Source organism: Myotis yumanensis, unplaced genomic scaffold, assembly GCF_028538775.1.
Source record: "Myotis yumanensis isolate MYYU_CA2020_CCGP unplaced genomic scaffold, mMyoYum1.0.hap1 SCAF_1, whole genome shotgun sequence".
NCBI classification, from domain to species: Eukaryota; Metazoa; Chordata; class Mammalia; order Chiroptera; family Vespertilionidae; genus Myotis; species Myotis yumanensis.
Window position 1 is genome coordinate 72,197,044 of NW_027223752.1, and position 20,770 is coordinate 72,217,813.

Genomic DNA, 20,770 nt, shown 5'->3' on the forward strand with positions numbered 1-20,770 from the left:
AATAATAGGCTAATATGCAAATTGTTCCCGACTGTTCGACTGGGAGTTAAAACAGGAGTTCGACCAGAGGGCGGGGCCAGCCGGCCAACCGCCCGGGACTGATTGGGCGCGAGCCCGCGGCAGGCGCAGTGGGGCCAGGATGAGTGGGAGCAGCAGGTAGGAGCTGCAGGCGGTGTTGGACTGCGGGTTTTGGCCTGATCCCCGCAGGCCACCCCGAGGGACCCCACCCATGCACAAATTCGTGCACCGGGCCTCTAGTATATATATTTAAAAAAGGAAACCCAAAACACTAATTGAAAAGATTTTTTTTAAAGTGAAAGTAAAAAAAAGGAAGAAAGATTAAAGAGGCCAAAGTAGAATGAGACTCAGAATTATATGTTCTCCAAAACTATTTGCATTGCATCCATCAACAAAATGTACTAGAAGCCATTATTTACTGCACACAATAGAGAGAGAGAGTAGAAACATCATTAATGACAAAGAATCACTGATCAGCTGCCTCCCGCACGCCCCCTACTGGGTATCAAGCCTGGAACCCAGGAATGGAATCTGACCAGGAATGGAACCATGACCTCCTGATTCATAGGTCAACAACACTCAATCACTGAGCCATGCCAGGCAGGCTGGGCACAATATATTTAAAAAACACATGATAAAGTTCTTGCCTTTAGGGAGCTCTCAATTTAGAAAGGACATTAGTAAATAATTACAATAGAAGGTATAGAGGGATGATTTTTCTGAGACAAGTGATTCCAAACCTGAGTTTTGAAAGACAAATAGGAATTACCAAATAAAGAGGTCTACAGATTTGTGATAAAGCAAGTATGATAAAATATTAATTCTAGAATCTAGTTGATGACTATATGAGCATTCACTGTAAAATTATTCCTACTTTCAGTATATTTTTAAAAAATTTTTAATAAAACAAAAAAGAAGAATGAAGAACTAGCCATCTAGGCAGAGGGAACATCATATGTAAATACTTGCAGGTACCAGAGTTCATGTCTTGCTTGGGGAATAGTAAGCAATTCTAATCGGTGAGATATATGTGTGAGAGTAGCAAGAAAGAAGGCTGCAAAGTAAATAGGGGTTAAAAATCATGAGTGCCAGCTTACTCAAGTGTTTGGATTTTAATCTGAAAACCATGGCATGCTTACTTGTTCATATTCAATAGAGAATCATTTATGATGTTCTCTCTTCATATGGCTAACAAAGTTCCTTACTATTAACAATATCACTGAAAATAGTCATCTATAAAGCATTTACACTAGAAACTTACCTGAACTATTTCATTCCCATCTCTCAGATCCCGAAGAGGACTCCTTGGGGGTTTCAAAATCTAGAAGTAAGAGAATTGTTGAAGAAAATCTGGCATATCTACTAATAATCAGTTCATTTCAAGTTATACCATAAGTAGAAAGGTAGAGATGCTAAAATACCTATAAAAACCTCTCATATTCCTCAAAATCATACTGTTCAGTGCTATGCTTTGTGGCTCATATAAATATTTGGTATCAAATAGGAATACCTTCTCCCTCCTGCCTACCTTCCCCAATTATTTTTCCAACTCTGACCCCACGTGGTCTGGGTAAAGCTCATTTCAACCTAGGGTACAAGATGTAGCCCTGGTCTAGAACAATCTACACATGATATTCTCTCAGCAATAGTGATTGGTTCAGGAATGAGGTCTTGACCCTTGACCCATATCAAGATAATTAAGCCAAACGATTCAACCCTGAGTTGTTTTTATCTTGAGGATATACACACTATTTTTCTATGTAGGACTTGAACCCGGAAGTAGTAAGCTCATAGAACCTGTCTAATAATGGAGATTACCTAGAGAAAGCAGTCAGAGTAGAAAAAGTGAAAGATTATCCCAGTACTGATTATACTGTTGGAACCCCTTGTCAGTAAATCATGCCTAAAGTCATCCCTATCTTTGGATTTTTCAATTTCAACCCAATAAATTTTTAGGTCAAATCAGTTTAAGTTGGATATTTTGGGGTCTTGCTATAGCTTTGTATACCAGTTTAAAATATATATATATATATATATATATATATATATATATATATATATATTACATTATGTTATATTATATTATAAAATAGTTTCTTGATTTTTAGAGAGAAAGGAAGGGTGAGGGAGAGAGAGATAGAAACACCAATGTGAGAGCACATTGTAGGGAAGCTGCCTCCTACATGCCTCCTGCCGGGGGTTGAGTCCACAAGCCCAGCATGTGCTCTTGACCAGGAATAGAACCAGCAACTCCTGGTGCATGGAAGGATGCCCAACCAACTGAGCCACACAGGCCAGGGCAGTTTAAATATTTTTTTTTTTTTTTTTTTTTTTTTTTTTTTTAATTAAATCTTTATTGTTCAGATTATTACAATTGTTCCTCTTTTTTCCCCCTATAACTCCCCTCCTTCCAGCTCCCACCCCACCCTCCACCCTCACTCCCCACCCACTGTGTTCATCCATAGGTGCATGATTTTTGTCCAGTCACTTCCCGCATCTCCCACACCCCTTTTCCCCCCAAGAATAGTCAGTCTATTCCCTTTCTATGTCCCTGATTCTATTATAATCACCAGTTCATTCTGTACATCAGGTTATTTATTCACTTGATTCTTAGATTCATTTGTTGATAGATGCATGTTTGTTGTTCATAATTTGTATCTTTACCTTTTTCTTCTTCTTCCTCTTCTTAAAGGATACCTTTCAGCATTTCATATAATACTGGTTTGGCGGTGATGAACTCCTTTAGCTTTTCCTTATCTGTGAAGCTCTTTATCTGACCTTCAATTCTGAATGATAGCTTTGCTGGATAAAGTAATCTTGGTTGTAGGTTCTTGGTATTCAGCACTTTGAATATTTCTTGCCATTCCCTTCTGGCCTGCAAAGTTTCTGTTGAGAAATCAGCTGACAGTCGTATGGGTATTCCCTTGTAGGTAACTGAGCCTCTTTCTCTTGCTGCTTTTAAGATTTTCTCTTTGTCTTTTGCTCTTGGCATTTTAATGATGATGTGTCTTGGTGTGGTCCTCTTTGGATTCCTTTTGTTTGGGGTTCTCTGCGCTTCTTGGACCTGTAAGTCCATTTCTTTCTCCAGATGGGGGAAGTTTTCTGCCATTATTTCTTGAAATAGGTTTTCAATATCTTGCTGTCTCTCATCTTCTGGCACCCCGATAATTCTAACATTAGTGCGCTTAAAGCTGTCCCAGAGGCTCCTTACACTATCTTCACACTTTCGGATTCTTTTTTCATTTTGCTTTTCCAATTGGGTGTTTTTTGTCGAATCTTTTGTTTGATTATTGTGCTCCTCTGGTCTGCTATTGGGTATAATATTCTTTATTTCAGTCCGTGTATGCTTACTTTCTAATTTCTTTATCGTAGCATCGAGGGTCTCATTAGTTTTCGTGAGGTTCTGCAGAAATTTATGGCAAGCCCTCAAAATTGCGATTCTTAGCTCCATATCCTCCATTTCTGTCATGTTTTTTTGTCTCCGCATCTTTTATGCTTTCTTGGTGCACCCCCTTGTGTTCTCTCTGTGCGCAGTCTTGTTCTAGCCAAGCCTTAATTGTTGTAGTTAACACTAGAGGGGTTTGACCACCAGGCCGGCTGGCTGTGGAAATCAGCTGTGTGGAAAACGTCTGCCTTCTGGGGAGGCGCTTAATCCAGCCTTTGCCTGAGGCGATCGGCAAATGCCTGTGCGCAGGGCCTGGGCGGGGCGGGATCAACAGGGCGGGGGGAGGGAGCAGCTATGGCCGCGCTCAGTCCCGTTCCCAGAGGCTCTGCTTCTCAGAACCCCGGCAGCCGCTGCAAACTTCGGAGAGAAAGCTGCCCTCAGGTTCCAACTGATGCTGGATAATCCCGCTTCTCCCGTTTGAGTCTGGGTCCCTAGAGACTCGCCCGGATCTGGAGCCCAGAGTCTGCGACTCACTCCCGACAGAAAACGACAACCGCGCCCTCAGCCACCAGCCCGCCTTGCGCGCGCACCTCGGTACCTTTGTATTTTCCACACTGTGCCGCCTCTGAGCCTCGAATTTGCTGTTCTCTTTCCTTCTAGTTGTAGAGTCTCTCTTCAGCCAGCCTTCCTGTGGTTCTGGGTGATGTCCGTTCAGTCTTTTAGTTGTATTTTTGAAATGGTTGTTTGCGGCAGCGGTCCCCGGTGTTTACCTACGCCGCCATCTTGGTCTCCGGTAAATATTTTTTAAAACAGTTTTATTAAAGTACTAGTAGCCCGGTGCATGAAATTCGTGCACATTGAAAGGGAATTAATTGCCCTAACCGGTTTTGCTCAGTGGATAGAGCATTGGCCTTCGGACTCAAGGGTCCTGGGGTTTGATTCCGGTCAAGGGCATGTACCTTGGTTGCGGGCACATCCCCAGTGGGGAGTGTGCAGGAGGCAGGTGATAGATGTTTCTCTCTCATCAAAGTTTCTCTCTATCCCTCTCCCTTCCTCTCTGTAAAAAATCAATAAAATATATATATATTTTTTAAATATATTTTATTGATTTTTTACAGAGAGGAAGGGAGAGGGATACAGAGTTAGAAACATCGACCAGCTGCCTCCTGCACACCCCCTCCTGGGGATGTGCCTGCAACCAAGGTACATGCCCTTGACTAGAATCGAACCTGGGACCCTTCAGTCCGCAGGCCGACGCTTTATCCATTGAGCTAAACCAGTCAGGGCAATAAAATATATTTTTTTTAAAAAAGGGAATTAATTAGCGGAGATATTTTAATATTGCTATTTGCCCTGTCTCTATAATAGAAGTGTGAGAGATGAAAGGAAATTAGTAAAATGTATTATGAATATATAAATTTATTAATAAACAGTAACAAAAGGATATAACAACAGAGGCATGATATAAAAACGACAAAAACATGATATGAAAACAAAAACATGATATAAAAACAACAGTGATGCAAACAATGACTGATAAAGTGATTAAACTTATTCTAATATCTCCCTGTACACCACATTAAGAGTGAAAACACTTTCAGAATGCTTGACTAATTTCCCTTGTGATGAAGTATTTAGAACTTTAACTGTAACATCACATGCTCTTCAAACTCGAGAGAAAGCAACATATAACTGACCATGTGCGAAAACAGGTTCAGGTAGGAATATGCCTACTCTGTCTAGAGTTTGTCCTTGTGATTTATTAATAGTCATCACAAATGCTGGCATTACAGGAAACCGTCATCGAAGCAATTTAAATGCGAGGCCAGTGTCAGATGGGGACAAATTAATTCTTGGAATCAGAACAAGCTCTCCCTCTGCAGATCCTGTTAATGCTTCAGCTTCGATGTTAGCTCGTAATCTTTTGATAATAAATCTGGTACCATTACAAAGACCCCATTTACTATTGAGATTTCTCAGTAGCATGATGATTGCACCCACTTTCAATTTTAATTTATGACACGGCATTCCCAAAGGAGTAATACTATTAAGAAATTCGATGGGAAAATTTTCCTTTTCAGCATTATCTGTGGAATCAATGGAATCATCACTCACATATGTGTGAAAATCTTCACCGAGTATATCCAAAATTTCTTCATTTAATTTTTGAACATGCTCATTTTTGGACAAAGAATTGCACATTTAGATATATTTTTAATATTATCTATAGATATAGTATTTCCAAAGATAGCTTCAATAATAGACCCATTACAAATCATTTCACTTCCACGCTCCGCTCTGAGGGTGGGTTCCTGCCTGAAACCTCGCCCTCCAGGAAACAGCTGGGGGAGGGCGCAGCTGTTTCCAAGACGACCCCTGCAGGACTGACTTCCTTCCGGTTGGTCACGCTTCTGGCCATGATGTTACACCCAAGGTTTTTATATAAGTAGATAATTTATATAGCATACTATTCATAAAATTACCATGAAATTAATGAAATAAAAAATTTTAATGTATTTGTAGAATTGTGAATCAGGTTAAATATTTGAGTCTATCCAGAAAGCAATAGAAGCCAGTGGGGGTGGGATGGTGATGCCACAGTCAAAATTACTGTTGTATATAGTAATCATTCAAAAAATGTTAACAATTAACTTAAATATAAGTATTTCTTACTGAGGAATGTCGTCTTCTAACAGGTCTCTCTGTATTGTCACTGAAAGAGAAAAAAATTTTTATATAGACACTGAAAGAAGAATGAATTTTCAAAAGTCCACAGTATCCCTTACATGCTTTTAAATTGGCCATCACTTTCACTTAACAAACTTGGCATTACTTTCACTTAGCAAAATTTATAACACTAAATTCAATATTTATAGTCAGTGTTTTAACCCTTTGTACACCATAAGCATCTATAGACGCAAGCAGTGGACCTTCCCCACATGCCACATGCGCTTATATCTGCAAACTTCGCATATCAACTCTGGTTGCCCAATTTTAAAATCAGACTTGTTAGTGACATCACTGGGTTTGTAAAGAAAATTATGGTAACTTAAATTCGTAAATATTCCAGCGCATATGGAAGAAATTTCAATATTGATATATAGGGCTGTCATTCAGACATGCAAGAGATAAACACTCAGACACTTGAGATTTTTTTGTTCATTGTGACACTTGAGATTTGTTTGTGTTATCATGAATTTCATGCCTAAAATGGTAAACACGGTGTGCATTTTTCATTATTTTTTTACAGATTTGGTCTTTGGAGCATCAACAAAATTTAGTGTTTTTGAGGCTTTTCGTGTCGATGGTTTATTTTTATTTTACGCTCACTTTTGCTTATATTTCCGTAGAATTGAAAATTATTATTTTATTACTGAATTTATCACTGTAATATATTATATTGTGCAAATAAAAGTTAATTCCCATAAATAGCATCAGATGAAGAAATAATTGAACCAAGCACCTCGCAAGAAGAACAAGATGACATCCTTTATTCAACTTCAGAGTCAGATGATTTTTTAAATTACATTCAAAATACTGTGGCGTGTGGGGATGGTTTCCGTTTTGGATGTGTGGTAGTTAACTGGTTAAAATACATATTGTATACTACAATACTATCTCTTAAAACACAGTACAACATAATTTAAAATATTTACAAAGGTACAATTATAAGATAAATGGGCTATAAATCAAGAAATTCTAGTTCTGGTTTTACTATTGTGTGATTTTTTTAGAACAGGTTGTAAACATTCAAATGCCTATGGAGGCAAAACATATACTTTAGTAAGTGCAAGAAAAATAGGGGGGATGGAGACTATAATGGAGAGTTCCTGACTAGTCTGAAGGTCATAGCCATTACTCCACCCATTTAATTGTTGCCAAGCATAAATATAAACCCAGTGTAGCCACAGCTGATTTTTCAAGAGAAGCTGAAAATCTAATTGTTATATGAAATTTTGAAATTTGGCAATTGATTCAAAAATTAAAAAACCCAGCTTAAGGAAAAAAAATTATGTCTCTGATTGTAAACAGGTCACCAGTTTGTGATGCCAACTTTATACAAATCCTTTCATTTCTTTATGCCTCAATTTTCTCATCCTTAAATTGAAGAGATGAGACATGGTCTCTAAAGCCTCTCTGTTTTGACTCTAGATGAGTTTATAGAAAGATATGGCAAGGAAGACCTATTAATAACTTCTGAAATCTTTTTCCATTCTCTTCCAGGGGAAAAAAATAAATGTTACAAAGTCAATAGGTCTTACTAGTTGAAGAAGTATCTTTTCTCTGATAAAGTTTAACACTTTTAGAGGCATTAAATGAACTTACTTTTCTTCATTAGTCTCTGAAGACATCCCATCCATTTTTGAAGAAAACCTTTTCTGTAACAAACACAATATTAGAAAAGGTGAGAAAGAAGAGAAAGTACAACCCATGAAGAGATTAAGAGCAGATATTTTTGTTGTTAATCCTCACCCGAGGATATGTTTTTCCACTGATTTTCAAAGAGAGTGGAAGGGGGAGAGATTGGTTGCCTCTGGCACACACCCTGACGAGGACTGGGGAGTGAGTCTGCAACTGAGGTACATGCCCTTGACTGGAGTGCCCTTGACTGGAATCGAACCCACTCTTCGGGCTGACACTCTAACCACTGAACAACCAGCTAGGGCTAAGAACAGAATTTTAACTTCAGTATTACTTTCTGGGGAAAGACAGAAGGAAAAAAAAAAAGGATGAAAAGCTACACTATGGGGCCATAAGATCAGAAATTTTGAGAAGTTTAAATTATATACTCTATTATAATCAACACTCCTGGAAAATTATATTTAAAATTATCTATATATATAAAAAGCCAGTGACCGGAACACTGTAACCACCGAAACGACCAGTCGCTATGATGCCCACTGCGGCCAGCGAACTGGCCCAATCAGCCTCTCCTACCCCGATCAAGGACGGGGCAGCTGACCAACCTCCCGCCCCTTGCGGCCCCTTCCCTGGCTAGCCCTGCCCCTGATTGCCTCCCCCAACCCCAACCCCAATAGGGTGCAGGGCCAACTTCCTGCAGCCCCTCCCAAAGGCCGGCTCCACTTCTGATGGGCCCCCACCACCCTGATTGGCCTGCAGCCCCTACCCCCCACCGGCCCCGCCTCTGGTTGCCCGCCCTACCCCAATAGGGTGTGGGGACAGCTGGCCAACCTCCTGCAGCCCCTCCCCCAGGCTGGTCCTAGCCCTGATGGGCTCCCCCACCCCGATTGGCCCGCAGCCCCTTCCCCCGGCCAGCCCCGCCCTGATGGGGCCCCAATAGGAGCAGGCTGGCCAGACCCCATCCATGCACGAATTCGTGCACTGGGCCTCTAGTATTTAAGATAAAATCAGTGACTAACTCTGAATGGGATGATATGGACTTTAGTGGTTAAAATAAAGGTTTGCCCTAGTTTATAAAAATTTATGGATTACATAATAATTCAATCCCAAAATAAAGTTAATTAGGTATCAAACTAGATTTGCATATTATGCATGTTTATCTTATGAAAATATAAATATTCAGCAAAACAATTTTAAGATGTGAAAATAATGTTTTAAACAGTGCAGTTGATGCCCTAACCAGTTTGGCTCAGTGGATAGAGCATCAGCCTGTGGACTCAAGGGTCCCAGGTTCAAGTCCGGTCAAGGGCATGTACTTTGGTTGCAGGCACATCCCCAGTAGGGAGTGTGCAGGAGGCAGCTGATCGATGTTTCTCTCTCATCGATGTTTCTAACTCTCTATCCCTCTCCCTTCCTCTCTGTAAAAAAATCAATAAAATGTATTTTTTTAAAAAAAATAAATAGTGCAGCTGATTACACTTACAATTCCACTCAATGAGTGATTGTCTTGGAAAAAGTGTGAAATAAGAGGCATAACCTGACATTTCCTCAATTGGTCTTAGCTCTTCCCTAGCCATTACTATATGAGATTTTTACTTTATGCATTAACTTTTGAACCTCACCCCTGGGTAAGAAAAAATTCCATTAAAAAAAAAAAAAGAATACTAGAGATTTGACTCAACAATATTAACATTTCTAGTACAACACTAAATGAATACCATATACTCAAACTGTTAGAATCCATGTTCTTATTTTAGCAATAAATAAAAACCCTGTTGAAGACAACCTGATACCGGAAAAGGCGGGACTCTCCTCCGGACTATTTCTCCCGGCACCTGCCTCGACATGCAGGCGGCGCTGGAGGTCACTGCCCGCCACTGCGGCCGGGAACTGGACCAGTACAGCCAGTGTGGCCGCCAAACCCGAGTCCTGGCAGCGGGACTGTCACCACCTCAAAATGAGCGTCGCTCGCTGCACCTCTAACCACCCAATCATCCGTCAGATCCGCCAGGCCTGTGCAGAGGCCTTTGAGGAGTGTCTTCGGCAGAATGAGGCAGCCACAGGCAACTGTGCGGAGCAGTGCGCTGAGCAGGTGCAGCCGGCGAGCCCACCTGCAAGTGTGCAGGCACAGCCACGTCCTGCCTCCTGAGGACTCTGGACCATGTGAAAGCTGGACAGGAGTGACTGGCCACTTACTGCCCCCAGCCCTGAAGAGTGAGTGACCAGATGCTATTCTCAGGGCCCTGGATATGGGCCCAGTCTCTGGACATCGGGACACTCAATAAATAAAGACTGTGTACACCAGAAAAAAAAACAAAAAAAACCCTGTTATTTAAAAGATATCTTATTTTATATGCTTTCATCCTATGTAACAAAAAACAATTTAGGAAACGATTCTTCACAATGCACCTGAAATTCAAACTGAAATAAAAACGTTTATTTTTTAATATCAATTTATTCAATCAGCTATACATATATATGAGGGCATTTGTTAGGATTTGATCTCTGACCCTCTCATTTTGTCCTCCATTACTTTATGCTCATCCATTCTTCTGGTATCATTTACCCCCTTGTTCACAGACAACACCCATATCTAGTTAAAGTAATATTTTTAAATTTTAGTTTTTTGTACATAGTATAAGAAGTTGATTGTACAAGATTAGTTTTTATAAAGCATCTTCAATTTCCTCATTTCCCCAAAGCAACCACTTTCACTACTTTAAGCTAACTATTTTGTATTTTAAAAAAGCTCTTTCTGCCCTGACCGGTTTGGCTCGGTGGATGGAGCTCCAGCCTGCGGACTCAAGGGTCCTGGGTTCAATTCCGGTCAAGGGCATGTGCCTTGGTTGCGGGCGCGTCCCCAGTAGGGGGTGTGCAGGAGGCAGCTGATCAATGTTTCTCTCTCATCAATGTTTCTAACTCTCTGTCCCTCTCCCTTCCTCTCTGTAAAAAATCAATGAAATATTTTTTTAAAAAAATTTAAAAACAAAGCTCTTTCCTTGCAACCACCTCCATCTAACATACACAAGCATCCACCCTACTCCACCATACACAGATAAATACAATACAAGAAAAGTTGCCCAGCCAGTATGGCTCAGTGGTGGAGTGTCAACCTATGAACCAAGAGGTTCAGGTTTGATTCCGGTCAGGGCACATTGATGCCTGGGTTGCGGGCTTGATCCCTGGTGTGGGGCATGCAGGAGGTAGCAGATAAGTGATTCTCTCTCATCATTGATGTTTCTATCTCTCTCTTCCTCTCTGAAATCAATAAAAAAAATTTTTTTTTAAAAGAAAAGATTGCCCTAACTGGTTTGGCTCAGTGGACAGAGCGTCAGCCTGGGGACTCAAGGGTCCCAGGTTCGAATACGGTCAAAGGCATGTACCTTGGTTGCAGGCACATCCCCAGTAGGGGGTGTGCAGGAGGCAGCTGGCTGATGTTTCTCTCTCATCGATGTTTCTAACTTCTCTATCCCTCTCCCTTCCTCTCTGTAAAAAAAAAAATAAATAAATAAATAAATAAATAAATAAAATATATTAAAATAAAAAAGAAAAGCCGAAACCGGTTTGGTTCAATGGATAGAGTGTCGGCCTGCGGACTCAAGGGTCCCGGGTTCGATTCCGGTCAAGGGCATGTACCTGGGTTGCGGGCACATCCCCAGTGGGAGATGTACAGGAGGCAGCTGATCGATGTTTCTCTCTCATCGATGTTTCTAACTCTCTATCTCTCTCCCTTCCTCTCTGTAAAAAATCAATTAAAAAATATATTTAAAAAAATGAAAAGAAAAGATTACACTACATTAATATAAAAATCCTAAATAAATAGCAAAAAGGAGCTAGCAATTTGTAAAAAGGATATATATCATGGTCATGTTGGTTTTATTCCAGAAATGCAAAACTGATTTAACATTAGAAAATTAATTTTATAATTGATCATACTAACAGATTAAAATGAAAAAATCATATGATCATCTTAACCAATAAAAAAATGTTTGATGAACTTTAAACATCCTTTCATGTTTAAGACAAAAGAAAAACTTAGCAAACTAGGAATAGAAAGTAAATCTGTTAATCTACTAAACAATATCTATTTTAAAAACAATAGCAAACATCAATTTAATAGTGAAACTTTGAAAACTTTCCCTTTGAGACCAAACAAGGGTGCCCTAGCAGGTGTGGCTGAGTTGATTGGAGCATTGACTGGTACGCTGAAAGGTGGAGGGTTTGATTCCAGTCAGGGCACATACCTACTAGTAGATACCTAGATTGAAGGATCTCTCTCTCTCCCCCCTCCTTTCTCCCATCCTCTCTCTAAGACCAATAAAAGAGAAAAGAGAGAAAGATCAAACAAGTATGACAGCTATTTCCACTTCTTATCCATCATCAAGTCTTAATAGTTCTATTTCCAATATATATTCCAAACCCATTCACTTCTATTGTTAGTACTACCACCGTAGTTCAAGCTACCATTATCACTCGTGTACAATACTGCAATATCCACCTCACTGGTATCCCTGTTTTCACCCTTATCCTCCCCATCCCCACCCCCACCCCCCACCCCCGCTCATCCTTTTCCCACTTATTAGACAGTTATCTTCCCCTACTTAAAACTCTTCAATGGCTTCCCATCATACTGAGATAAACTTCACCAGGACCTACCAAAGCTCTACAATACCTGATCCCTATCTGTCCCTCAGACTTCATACTGTCTCTCATATCACTGTCTTCCTTATTCACCATGCTGGCCACACTAGCATTTCTATTCTTGCACACACAAAGCTCTTTCCTGAGTCATTAAATTTATATTCTCCTTTGTCAAGAAAGCCAAGAAAAGCACGCTTTGTAGCACTGCATATGTCTCCTTTGTAATATTACCACACTGTAATTTAAGTCTGTTATGTAAATTAATTTATTCCTGTTATCTCCCCAAACTACCCTTGCCCCAACAGTAAACTATTTTTTTAAATATATTTTATCGGTTTTTTACAGAGAGGAAGGGAGAGGGATAGAGAGTTAGAAACATCGATGAGAGAGAAACATCAATCAGCTGCCTCCTGCACATCTCCCACTGGGGATGTGCCCACAACCAAGGTACATGCCCTTGACCGGAATCGAACCTGGGACCCTTGAGTCCGCAGGCTGATGCTCTATCCACTGAGACAAACTGGTTAGGGCAACAGTAAACTATTGAGAATAGGGCCAGTGTCTCTTAAGTTCAGAGTCCAGCATAGTACCAATTTGCTGAATGAGTAATTAAGAAATAATTCTTAAAAGTTACTTTATGATCACTCACTTGCATATTTTTTCTCTTTTTGAGAATATTTTAAAATTCAGTAACATATTCAAATTCACAAATAATGATATTAAATACTATCTAATCAGAATCACCTAAACATCTTCACTGTTTAAAATTAGCACTGAGCATCATTCCTGTCTAATCTACAAACTAGCTGGCACTTATGTGGAGAGATTAAAAAATTATTTAAGTCTCCTTTTAAAATTATTCTATTTATCACATAACTATAAGTTCCAACTTCAACAGAAATAGGAGACCCTAGATTCCCATGTTAAGCCTCATTTATAAAATTCTGTTATGGCCTGGCCAGCTTGGCTCAGTGGCTGAGCGTCGACCTATGAACCAGAAGGTCACGGTTACACCTGGGGTACTACTGTATACTCACAGAGGTGTCCTGAGATATTTTAAAGTTTGTGAGAAATGGCAGTTCCCAACATGTCAGGCACCGCATGAACTACTAGCTCAAAATAGTACCTATTCGTATTACATTAGTTTTGATAACATATAGGATGTCCCCCAAAAATGTATACACACTTTGAATGATTATAAAGTCAGAATTTATTAACATACAGTTCATTTTCAAAATTTAAAAGAATCTTGCCGAAACCGGTTTGGCTCAGTGGATAGAGCGTCGGCCTGCGGACTGAAGGGTCCCAGGTTCGATTCCGGTCAAGGGCATGTACCTGGGTTGCGGGCACATCCCCAGTAGAAGATGTGTAGGAGGCAGCTGATCGATGTTTCTCTCTCATCGATGTTTCTAACTCTCTATCTCTCTCCCTTCCTCTCTGTAAAAAATCAATAAAATATATTTTATTTATTTATTTTTTTAATATATTTTATTGATTTTTTACAGCGAGGAAGGGAGAAAGATAGAGAGCTAGAAACATCGATGAGAGAGAAACATCGACCAGCTGCCTCCTGCACGTCTCCCACTGGGGATGTGCCCGCAACCCAGGTACATGCCCTTGACCGGACTCGAACCTGGGACCTTTCAGTCCGCAGGCCGACGCTCTATCCACTGAGCCAAACCGGTTTCGGCAATAAAATATATTTAAAAAAAAAATTTAAAAGAATCTACATAAATGAATTTTTTTTTTTTTTTTTTGTCAATGGCTGTTTTTAAACTGATGACCATTCTGGTCCAGGCACTGCTGAGAACTTGAAGCAATGGAATCACAAACATCAAAAATCATTTTGTTGAGTATTTATGTGTCCTCAATTCGTCGAATGTTGCCAGTATCCCCATAAAAAGTCTAGTGGATAAATTTTTTGTTGTTGTTCAAAGCTTGGTCTAACTTCACCCTTTATTTCAAATCAGTTAAATCTGAAAAGGACTGAAAATTAAGTGTTAAAGTGTAATCAGCTGTTAAAGTGTGAATAAATTTTGGGGGGCAACACCCTGGGAATTATAAAGGCAGTGTTTGTACTTCAACTGCGTTTTTAGACTTCCAGTAGCATTTTAGGATGAACTTCCTTTGTTCAAAGCTTAGTCTGGCTGAAAAGAAACATTAATTGAGCTATCAGCTGTTAAAGTGTGTATACATGTTTTGGGGACACCCTGTATTATTGCAAAGCTGGGTCTTTGGCAGATGCTGTGATATAAAGCAGTTCTTTTAATCAACGTAGTACAGGAAATGAGGGAGGCAGTGGCCGATCTAACTCCAAGATTTGAGAAGTTGTGCAGTGCTCAACAGGCACACATATCCAATCTATAATAATAAAAGTGTAATATGCTAATTAGACCAGACGTCCTTCCAGACCAAGCCACAGAGGGCAGCGGGTGGGGGGCAGCAGGTGGGGGCCAGGCAGAAATGGCAGAGGCCCGAGGCCATCGTGGTGGTGGGGGCCAAGCTCCTTGCACGAATTTTGTGCATCGGGCCTCTAGTTAGTAAATAATTGTGATTATTAATAAAATTAAGCCCTAACTGGTTTGGCTCAGCAGATAGAGCGTCGGCCTGCAGACTGAAGGGTCCCGATTCCGGTCAAGGGTATGTACCTTGGTTGTGGGCACATCCCCCGTAGGGGGTGTGCAGGAGGCAGCTGATCGATGTTTCTCTTTCATCGATGTTTCTAACTCTCTATCCCTCTCCCTTCCTCTCTGTAAAAAATCAATAAAAATATATATTTTTTAAAAGAATAAAATTAAAATATATTTTCCTTTAATTTATGCATATTATTAATTTTAAAAGGCTACTATGTAGTTAGGAAATACATTTGTTTCAACTTAATAGCAACTCTTTAAGTTGTCTGGACCTAACTATTTAACAAATGGAACCCATAAGTATTTCCTTTGGCTGAAAATTTAGGAACTACTAGTCTAAATAACCCAGAGGTCTGCAAACAAAGCTACTGGGCCAAATGAGGCCTTCAAAGTGGTGTGTGTGTGTGTGTTCGTTGTTTTTTTTACATTTTGAATGGGTTGTAGAAAACAAAACACAACAAATAAAAAAGAATATGTGACAGAGACCATGCCAGCGACCATGTAGTCTGCAAAGCCTGAAATATTTACTTTCTGGCTCCCTGTCCACTCCTGTACTTACACTAGCAATAACAAGAGTTAATGTGTTCCATGGTGACCAGTGACAGGCTCCCGCCCATTGCTGTCCGACACAGTAGCTATTTAAACTTAAGTTAATGAAAATAAAATTTAAAATTCCCTCCTTCAGTCACAGGGGCCACATTCCAGGTGCTCAATAGTCGAATGTGACTGAAGGGTGCCGAGCTGAACAGTGCAGATGTAAAACATTACCATCATCACCGAGCCTTCTATTGGACAGCTGTCCCACCAGTATCCAGAGTGGCTAATACAGTCAGTCTCTTACTTATCATCAAAAACACCATCAGTACTACCAGGCCAAACATTTTTACTGTTCTCATCTCTTTGACATCTTGTAGACATTCCCAGCCATCACACAGCCACGAAGAATTACACTGCTTTGAACTTGACCTTCAATTAGAAAAACCTTAGGGTACATTTACCTCCATATGTCATTCCTCCAAGTTACAGCTCAGATGCCGCTTTCTCCCGGACGCCTCCTTTCGTTTCCACAGTCAGAGGTATCAATCAGGCCCTCCTCTGTGCCCCACACAACTGTGACTCGCCCTATGGTCCTTTACCTGGCTGGTACCCTAATCATTTGTGCACCCTGTTCCCTTTCTGGACTGTGGGCTCTTTCTGATTGGGGACTCTGAACCAGCTGCTCCCCGCCCTAGCCTAAGGCAATATGACACCCGATACATAATCTGAGGAATTCGATTGATCTACTTCAATTGAAATGAAAGCTTCAATCTTAGTATCTAGAGCAGCGGTTCTCAACCTGTGGGTCGCGACCCCTTTGGGGGTCGAACGACCCTTTCACAGGGGTCGCCTAAGACCATCGGAAAACACATATATAATTACACATTGTTTTTGTGATTAATCACTATGCTTTAATGATGTTTAATTTGTAACAATGAAATTGGGGGTCACCACAACATGAGGAACTGTATTAAAGGGTCGCGGCATGAGGAAGGTTGAGAACCACTGATCTAGAGCGCAAATTCTGCTGAGTCTTCTCTGACATGTCTGTGAACTTATGGGCAATTTTCAAAGATTTTTTTTTCTTAAACTAGCAAGAAAAAGGGGCTTTCACTCTGAGCTCATAATGGACAGAGGAAGGTTTGTAAAAGCTTATTTTTGGAGGACTAATACCGGCTTATTTGCTGTTATTTTATCTGCCGGAAACGGCGAGTCTGTTCGGTGTCGGTAGCACCCCAAACACTGTAAATAAACCACGACAGGCCGAGAGTGTGAAATCACTCGCTGCTGTCACCTCATTTACAGCCAAGAACAGACGGGGTCGGAAACACGAACCGCGGGAGCTCCGCAGGGAAGAGCGGCGGGTGCGAGGACGGGCCGGGGAGCGCGGACCGCAGGCCGCGGCGGCGCCGGGGACCCCGGGGTGGGCGGGAGCTGCTCGGGGGGAGGGCGGCGGCAGCAGGAGCGGGCCCGGCGCTTTCGGGGCCGCCGGGCTGAGGACGCGTCCCCGGCCTCCCGCCCCGGACTTTCAGGGCCCTCAGACAATCCCAACTGCCCCCCGCCGTCCCCGCCGGGAGCCCGGAACGAAAGCCCGTTCTCCTTACCTGCCGAGCCTCCCGCTTGACAAATTCTCCTCAGACCTGTCGGGGGTCCGTGGTCCTCAGGGAGCAGCTCTCCAGGGCCTCGGCGTCTGCGCGCAGAGCCGGGCAGCCTCCGGTCCGCATTCAAATCTAACCGCCCAGATGCTGCGCAAGCGCAAAGCCGCTCTATGCGTCGGCTCCGCCCCTTAGGCGCCGGGGCAGCCCCCTTCCGAAGGCTCCTTTAACCCAGCTTCCTTTCCAGCCTGCACGCCGATTTTATCTCCTTCGGGGTTTCTCGTTGTCTACCAGTTTTGTTGTTGTTGTTTCCCTCATTGCAGACCTCCCATATCGTGGGAGCAGCCATCTTCTTCTGATTACTTGGTATAAAAAAGATCCGCGCTTTGCTTCCGTACAAAATGGCGGCCATCATAATATTGCGTCACAGCCCCTGGTATTACTCCCTATAGCTACCAGGAAGAGGTAGGCTTCTGGGACGAGGTGGCCGAGTGGTTAAGGCGATGGACTGCTAATCCATTGTGCTCTGCACGCGTGGGTTCGAATCCCATCCTCGTCGGAAGTAATTTTTGCCTCAGATTTGAATAGACGTATTTATTTGCGGAAATAAAATAGTTGAATAGATTCCAGTTGTGAGTTTACTAGTCCATTTACTTTAGCACCACTAATCTCAGGTTTGAGATATTTAAAAGACAGCTTTTGGAGCGTTCTGAATTCACAGGTGAAGAAAAGGGAAGGAATACCGACAATGCAGCTAAAAATGCGGAGCCGTTCATCAATCTGGATGTAAATAACCCAGATTTTAAGGCTGGCGTAATGGTTTTAGCTAACCTTAAGACTCAAAATCATAATGATTGCCTGGTAATGCTTACGGCAATTCGCATTTTGGTGCAGGAGCGCCTGACACAGGATGCAGCTGCTAAAGCAAATCAAACAAAATAGCAATTGCCCGTTGCTTTAGATAAGCATATTCTTGGTTTTGACACAGGACATGCAGTTTGTTTTTTTCTTAAATACATTTTCATTGATGTCAGAGAGGAAGGGAGAGGGAGAAAGGTAGAAACATCAATGATGAGAGAGAATCATTGATCGGGTGCCTCCTGCACACCCGCTACTGGGGATCAAGCCCCCACCCCAGGCATGTGCGCTGAGGGGAAATCTAACGGTGACTTCATGGTTCATAGATCCGTGCTCAACCACTGAGCGACACCAGCTGGGCGGGGGAGATGCAGCTCTCAATAAAGCTGCTCAAATTCTGCAAGTACTTCCCTGGCCAGGTTGCCAGGTGGTTAGAGCGCCCTCCCCCTACACCAGTGGTTCTCAACCTTCCTAATGCCGCGACCCTTTAATACAGTTCCTCATGTTGTGGTGACCCCCAACCATAACATTATTTTCGTTGCTACTTCATAACTGTAATTTTGCTACTGTTATTAATCGTAATGTAAGTATCTGATATGCAGGATGTATTTTCATTGTTACAAATTGAACATAATTAAAGCATAGCGATTAATCACAAAAACAACATGTAATTATATATTCAATATGTGTTTTCCGATGGTCTTAGGCGACCCCTGTGAGAGGGTCATTCGACCCCCAAAGGGGTCTCGACCCACAGGTTGAGAATAGCTGCCCTACACCAAGTTTACAGGTTCAGTCCCGTCAGGGCACACAAGAATCAATGAATGTGTAAATAAGAGATAGACACTGATCTTAACCTTTCCCTGAAATAGGCCTCTCTCTCTCTCTCTCTCTGACCTTTGCAGATGCTGTCCTTACTTCTCTCTGGAGCAGGCACCCACTCACCAATACCTCTTTCCCATCTACCCCTGCCTGGCTGGCTCCTGCTCCTCCTTCATCATCAAGCCTCCCCTAGTCCTGCAACCTAAAGCTTCCTCAGATTTCCTTTCAACTAGCCCATGTGTTCTCTCTTGCTTCAGGACCTTTGGTCCCCTTCTAGATGCTCCAGTAGTCCCTGGGTTTCCCCCAGCACTTGCCAGACAGTATTTAAATTGATTATTAGTGCTGCAGCCTCTAAAAACGGCATCATTTTTCTGAGTTTTGCCTGGTTCTTGCAGTGATAACTTCCTATAGAAAATTGATAGGCCTATCAATGTGCTGAGTCTCTACAAATAAAAAGTAAGTGGATTCTCTTCTCAAAGGAATATCTTCAGCTGTGGAAGTTCTGAAAAGACAAAGCACTGGAAGTGTCTAGAGGTAAAAAAAGAAAGAGGAGAGAGAGGGAGAGAAGGAAAGAAAGAAATTTTGGAAAACTTACTTTTCTATACCTCATTTCTGTACGTGTTTTTATGTAGTTCATTTGTGGTGTCTTTCATATAAATTGCAGTTAAGACTTGCTCCAACAGTCCATTTTTTTTGCATTTATGGTCTATTCATCTATGAGAACCATTTTTACCTTTTTCTAAGAGAATCAAAAGAATCAACAACATGCTAGATTATTTCAAAGCCCCCGGGGAGTGTGGGGGGAATACTTGAATTAGTAATGGAAAAAGCAATTTATTATAAACTAAGGGAATATGAAAGTTAGAGGCGCCATCTACTGGACAGCAGCTACCACAAGGCTTGCACAAGATACGTAGTTCTAAAGGAATGGCTGCTAGGTTTGGAAAGATCTCCATTACTCTCCCAAATTTGTCAACAAACCGCAGCTCAAGGAAACCACTCTCCATCAACACCAGGGTTCTTCTCCCCAAGTCCTATCCTGAACCATTGCAGGACCCCTCAACCTCTGGAAGGCCACTGGAGAAAAAAACATTGCATTCAAATGCATTACCAAGTACTGCAGCTCTCTTAACAAACACTTCAGTGCCCGGGAATAGTCCTTCATTATCCCAGTCCAGTTTCAGGAAGAAGACACATTATGTTTGGAGAATGAGGAGCTCTGATAAGAACTGTCCAGCATTTAGTTGATGATGGTCTGCAGCTGGGCAGGCCCTTAGGGTGTCAGAAGCCCTATATGACATAGCTCTGAAGAAATAATTGAAATCAATGATTTTTATGTGTTTGTTTGTTTGTCTACAGTTTTATTTAATTCTTGCAAGAAAAACCCAGACTCCAGGCTGCAAGACTTGCAAAGATTGATTCTGAGAGGCAGGCAATGACAGAAGTGAGTTCAGTCTGTTTCTTACCATTAGTAAGTGTGGTCCCACTGGAGAACCAGCTCTGGGAAAACAGCCATGACAAGGCCTGGAGAGGTTCAAGAATGAATCCAGGCTTTCTGCTTTGAGTCTGCAAGACCAACCCGAAACATTTTTCTTTGCTCAATTCATTCCCTGAGCAGCATGCTATCATGTAAAAACATCCACCTTGCTATAACAGCTTCTGGGAATGTCTACTGAGCTAAAAATGAAATGATTTTTTTTTTATATTGAAGACCAATAGAGCAAAAACTGAAATCTAGTTTGTAGTAACCTTGCTAAAGAAAGACAAAGTGAATAAACGCCAATAGGCTAGGGCAGTGGTCGGCAAACTGCGGCTCGCAAGCCACATGCGGCTCTTTGGCCCCTTGAGTGTGGCTCTTCCACAAATTACTGACTTCTGCGCATGGGCCACAAAGTTTCAATCTCACTGTACGTGTGTGC

General features: G+C 41.7%; 1 protein-coding gene, 1 non-coding gene and 1 pseudogene across 3 annotated transcripts in view; 2 read left to right on the plus strand and 1 right to left on the minus strand.

Moving 5' to 3' along the window:
* Window positions 1-17,265, minus strand: part of KNL1 (kinetochore scaffold 1) — a 75,149-nt gene extending 57,884 nt beyond the window's left edge. Inside the window, exons 1-4 of one of the 2 annotated variants that reach the window (XM_070425088.1) lie at window positions 17,181-17,265; window positions 7,730-7,782; window positions 6,077-6,116; window positions 1,280-1,339 (exon numbers count right to left, since the gene is read on the minus strand). In XM_070425088.1, coding sequence (XP_070281189.1) covers window positions 1,280-1,339; window positions 6,077-6,116; window positions 7,730-7,764 — 135 coding nt within the window. In that variant the 5' untranslated portion in view covers window positions 7,765-7,782; window positions 17,181-17,265. Of the gene's footprint in view, window positions 1-1,279; window positions 1,340-6,076; window positions 6,117-7,729; window positions 7,783-16,037; window positions 16,108-17,180 lie in introns of those variants that run through there. The other variant, XM_070425080.1, reaches the window with a different exon arrangement.
* Window positions 9,611-10,088, plus strand: LOC139003322 (coiled-coil-helix-coiled-coil-helix domain-containing protein 5 pseudogene; annotated as a pseudogene).
* A 383-nt stretch (window positions 17,266-17,648) lies between the features above and the next one.
* TRNAS-GCU (transfer RNA serine (anticodon GCU)) lies at window positions 17,649-17,730 on the plus strand. The gene has a single exon. It is a non-coding gene; the product is annotated as a tRNA-Ser (tRNA).
* Window positions 17,731-20,770: the final 3,040 nt, after the last annotated feature.